The sequence below is a fragment of the Rhincodon typus genome, unplaced genomic scaffold (genome assembly GCF_021869965.1).
Source record: "Rhincodon typus isolate 14 unplaced genomic scaffold, sRhiTyp1.1 hic_rhity00001589, whole genome shotgun sequence".
NCBI lineage: Eukaryota > Metazoa > Chordata > Chondrichthyes > Orectolobiformes > Rhincodontidae > Rhincodon > Rhincodon typus.
In genome coordinates, this window is record NW_025967227.1 from 1 (window position 1) to 5,563 (window position 5,563).

Genomic DNA, 5,563 nt, shown 5'->3' on the forward strand with positions numbered 1-5,563 from the left:
CATGTTAATGTTTTGCATACTGTATGCTCTGTTATTTCCTGAATAAAACTTGCATTTAAAATTTAATAATTTGTGTATCACGACGTCTCAAAATTAGGTAATAAGCAAAGGGCTAAAACCTTGACCCTGATTGTACTATATTATGCGTAAGGAAATATGAAAACAATAACCACATTTTCGGAAGGCTTGGTAGAAAAAAGGATATTACTGCTTCAAGCAGTTTGTTTCCATGTAATGAAATTATTAAAAAGACTACTGAAGACAGCAGTAAAATGAACAGTAAAACTTGTTGAGACTGATATTGTTTTTAAAAATAAGTAAAATTTATTGAAAACAGTACAGGCCCCTTGACCCACCAAGACGGTGCTGACACACAATGCCTTTCTGAACTAAAAAGCTTTTGCCTCTATACAGCCCATTTCTCTCCCTTCCCTGCCTATTCGTATATCTGTCAAGATGCCTCTAAGACATTGTTTTTGTATCTGTCTTTACCACCACCTTTGGCAGCGTATTCCAGGTACATACCACCTATCGTGTTTAAAAAAAACACTTGCTTCTCACATCTCCTTTAAACTCCACCCCACCCCTCCTTTTCACCTTAAACCTATGTCCCCGAGTAATTGACATTTCTATCCTTGGTAGAATATTTCAACTATCCATTTTGTCCATGCCCCTCATTATTTTGTAACAGTCTATCAGGTCATCCCTCATCCTTTGTTCAAGTGAAAACAAACCAAGTTTATTCAATCTCTCCTTATAGCTAATACCCTCCAAACCAGCTTGTATCCTGGTAAGCCTTTTCTATACCCTCTGGTACACATTCTTCCGGTAGTGCATGGCAACCAGAGCTATACACAATATTCCAAGTATGGCCGAAGTAAAGTTCTGTACGGCTGCAACATGACTTGCCAGTCTTCATACTGTGTGCCCTGACCAATGAATGCAAGCATGCAACATTCCTTTTTAATCATCTTATCCACTTGTATTGCCACTTTCAGGGAACTGTGAACCTGTACACCCAGATCCCCTTCTATGTTGATGATACTAAATGTTCTGCTACTTACTTTATATTTCCCTCCTGCATTAGATCTTCCAACTTTTACTTGGATGAGGGATGACCTGATAGACTTTTACAAAATAATGAGAGGCATGGAAAAAATGGATAGTTGAAGTCTTTTTCCGACGGTAGAAATGTCACTTACTAGGGGACATAGGTTTAAGGTAAAAAGGAGGGGTGGGGGTGGAGTTTAAAGGAGATGTGAGAAGCAAGTGTTTTTTTTAAAAACACAAAATGTGGTACGTACCTGAATCACCTTGCATTGGTCTGGATTAAACTCTGTCTGCCGTTTCTCTGTCTAAGTCTCCAGCCTGTCTATATCCTGCGGTATCTTCTGGCAATCCTCCTCACTATTTGCAGCTTCTCAATCTTTGTGTCATCCTCAAACTTTACTAACCAGGCACCTACATTTATATGTGATTTGGAGGAGAATGTATTATATACAACAGGGATCCCAGTGCTGATCTTTGCAGGACACTACTGGTTATGGATTTCCAGTCAGAAAAACACCCTTCCACAGCAACTCTGTTTTCTATGACTAAACCCGTTCTATATCTATCTTACAAACGAGCTTCTCATCACTGTTTACTTAAACAAGTCGGAGAATATTATAATGCTGTTAATATTACTCTACCACTACTTGAAGGTACAAAGCTACAAACTACAATTGCTGTGGTAGTTATTTAATGTAATACAGCCATGTTCAACCTGCAGCACTTGAGTAACACAGAATTAGCCCTTGAAGCCAAGCTAAATTGCTCCTGTTTGCACTTATACTTTTAGCTTTTTGGCTCACCTGGGCTTGAGTTTGTATATAATCTCTCTGGCATCTATAACTGGAATCAGAATAGTAAGGTCTGTCAGCATCAATAATTTGAGGCGTCTAAGTATGTAACCTACATTTAAACTTTATGTGCAGTTCTCAGAACTCCATGGTCCACATCTAAGCATTTGAAAATGACTAATGGTGAAAACTAGTTTGTCAACTAAATAATTCATAGTAAATAGATTTTTCACAATTTGAGTCAAGGCGCAATTGCATTGCAATTGTATGTTTGTTATGGTATCACTGATCTCCACTTCATTCTGGGTACCTGTCTCTGCATTTTGCCACAGACCCCATAAGGTGAGTGGATTTCAGTGCATTTTTGGTAACAGTCAGTATTGCAGATTTGATCACATTAATTTTATTTTGTTTCTAGAAAAATGTAATTACAGTGCTGAAACATTCAGACTTGGCATGTTAAATATTGCAAAGTTTGGATAAAATAAAACTAACAATTTACTTTTTATTTTAAAATAAAGATCTATCAGGATTGACCCTGCAAAGTTCAGGTAAGAAGTTTATCACCAACCTGTTTGTGGGTTCATCTAGCTGTGTGTGCAATGACTAGAATTTGCTGCGTCCTCTGGATTGTGACTTTTCTGTGTTTTTCTTTCATATTTCTTGACTGCATGAATTCAAGTAGAGTTTAGACAATTGGATTTTCAGTGTAAATTGTTTCAGCTAGGATGTAATGACATGTTATACATGTAGTGTTGGATTTGTTGCGGTGTACTGCTGAGTTTGCTCACAATTATGATTCTGTTTTAAAATGATATTTGTGCTGTTCTTAAGTGTTAATGTGTATGAATAAATGTATCACATTTTAAATGTTGAACAGTTCGTTTGGGATGAATTAAGTTTTCCTTCTGAAGTGTGTTTTGTGGAAATTCTCCGAAAGATCAAAATGTAAATGCACTTATGGAAGTTGTTGAGAATCTGAGGTGATACTCTTAACCAAAAAGAGCTCATTAAATAAGTATTCCCAGTTAATTCCCCACCCACCTAGAAGCACTTTAAAGGCATATGAAATCAGAACTGTTGGTTTCATGAATCACTATCAAACTGGAACGTTTTAATTTTTTGTAGTTTATTGATAATATTGTAATAAGTTAGTGAAACATAAACATGCGTTATGACTACATCAGAACTTCCCAAATTGGATCTCCACTCCAAGGTAATAGTTGCTGCTGTGAAGCTTCATCTGATTTCTGACAGCTGTGAGATGCCTTTTAAGTTCCCATCTTTTTTTGTCAGTGGAAGAGGCCTAATGGGCTTATGAGGTCCAATGGCTGCTGCAAAATGCTTATGAATAGGTAGCTTTTCTTTTGTATTCGCCTTGCCTTTTCACCAACTCTCTCCACCATAAAGAGGAGGGATGAAGGATGGAAGAAACATGAGGCGTGCTGAATTCTTCCCATTCTCCTAACTCCAAATGTTTTTGCTCCAAGGTCACATGAAATCTTGAGCCATTGTGCTGGGAAGCACTTATCTGCAGAGAGCAATCTGTAAGTGCGGAGCAGATATTTAGCATGGCAGGAGGAAACAACTGTATGCATGAAAGCTAACCATATTTTTAATAAACTTTTAAATATCTGGTTAGAATGATTTTGGGGGAGAGCTGAAAGTAGGTTTATACGCCTGTCTGTTTTCTCACTGCTATATTACTGAGTGGTGAATGATATGAAAGACATTTTTGAAAAATTGGGAATAGTTGAATGTAATGAACGGTCATCCTTCATTAATGCTTATTGACATCTTCATTTTCAAATTAGTTCCAGCTCCTTCAAACCTTCTAGTAAAAGATGAATTTGTGAATGAATATGGGCAAGTTGAAGGACAACAGTCTCTGTTGAACACCGAAGGACATTCTTTACAGACAATCCAACATCCACCTAGCACCAGGCAACCAGCTGAAACCTACAGTGGACCAGCATTGTTAACGCCAGCAGAGCCCAGTACTCCCAGCACCACCAATTTTCCCAGCATTCCTGTTGCTACCACAAGTAAGTGGAATTATCATTTGGGGTTAATGAAAATATGGTTTACGTAAATTGTGAAAAAATGAAGTGTATCTTGCATTAGTAACTGTTACCATGTAAATTTTCTGTCATGCTTTACGGCTGGGAATTCCATTTGAAATTTTAGTGCTGAGAAACTTAGGCAGAACTTGTTTAAATGGTGATTTATCTCTGAAACAGTCTAATTTCTGGAAGTCCACTGGCAGCTCTGATACAAAAGCTTTCATTTTGTGGAAGTAGAATGAATCTGATCTCGTGTTGCTTTTAACAAGGGTGTTGGAGCAAAACCTAGATTTTAACCAATTTGTACAAGTTTAGTTGTTGGCACAGTTTCGTACGAAATAATGCAAAGCATAATTGGTTTCATATCCACAAATTGACTACAAGATTGAGTTAATTCTGAAACTGCATTCTGGAGAAATATAAGCTATGTTAATGCACTAATATGAACATTTTGCCAGTAGCTTATTCAACATCAGGAGTAGTTTACCTGCACTGGTGTATGCAGTAGTTTTTTTACATTTGCTGAGACCACTGAAAAGGTAGGTCAAACTTCAGTTTAGCATCTTGTCTAAAAGACAGAACTTACCCAGTGCAGTCAACCTACATTGGAACATGGTCCTACATTATCTGCTCAACTGCTGAAATGAAGTGTGATCATACAACCTGATGACCCAAGGCAAGAGCGCTTCTGGAAATCTAATTTAGACCACTTTGGCTTGTTTGACTAATTTATTGATTGGGTAAACTAACTGGCCCATTAAGGGGTGGTAGGAACTGCAGATGCTGGAGATATCTGAGATAACAAGGTGTAGAGCTGGATGAACACAGCAGGCCAAGCAACATCAGAGGAGCAGGAGAGCTGACGTTTCAGGCCGAGACCCTTCATCAGAAATGGGGGAGAAGTGGGTTCTGGAATAAATAGGGAGAGAGGGGGAGGCGGATAGAGGATGGATAAAGGAGAAGATAGGTGGAGAGGAGACGCAGGTCCAAGAGGCGGGGAAGGAGTCATTAAAGGTGTGTAGGTGGGGAGTTAGGGAAGGGATAGGTCAGTCCAGGGAGGACGGACAGGTCGAGGGGGCGGGATGCGGTTAGTAGGTGGGAGATGGGGGTGGGGCTTGAGGTGGGAGGAGGGGACAGGTGGGAGGAAGGACAGGTTAGGGAGGCTTGGACAAGCTGGGCTGGTTTTGGGATGCGGTAGGGCGAGGGGAGATTTTGAAGCTTGTGAAGTCCACATTGATACCATTGGGCTGCAGGGTTCCCAAGCGAAATATGGGGTGCTGTTCCTGCAACCTTCAGGTGGCATCATTGTGGAGGAGGCCCAGGATGGACATGTCGTCTGAGGAATGGGAGGGGGAGTTGAAATGGTTCGCGACTGGGAGGTGCAGTTGTTTGTTGTGAACCGAGCGTAGGTGTTCCGCAAAGCGGTCCCCAAGCCTCTGCTTGGTTTCCCCGATGTAAAGGAGGCCACAACGGGAACAGCGGATACAGTATACCATATTAGCAGATGTGCAGGTGAACATCTGCTTGATGTGGAAAGTCGTCTTGGGGCCTGGGATGGGGGTGAGGGGGGAGGTGTAGGGGCAGGTGTAGCACTTCCTGCGGTTGCAGGGAAAAGTGCCGGGTGTGGTGGGGCTGGAGAGGAGTGTGGAGCGGACAGGG

The 5,563-nt window shown here is 40.5% G+C and overlaps 1 protein-coding gene across 1 annotated transcript in view; it reads left to right on the forward strand.

The window, feature by feature from the left end:
- Positions 1-2,362: 2,362 nt before the first annotated feature.
- Positions 2,363-5,563, forward strand: part of LOC109911226 — a gene marked incomplete at its 5' end in the record, with an annotated part of 15,203 nt that continues 12,002 nt past the window's right edge. The window contains 2 exons of the mRNA XM_048592634.1: positions 2,363-2,392; positions 3,656-3,886. Of these exons, the coding sequence (XP_048448591.1) occupies positions 2,363-2,392; positions 3,656-3,886 (261 nt within the window). The remainder of the gene's footprint in view (positions 2,393-3,655; positions 3,887-5,563) is intronic.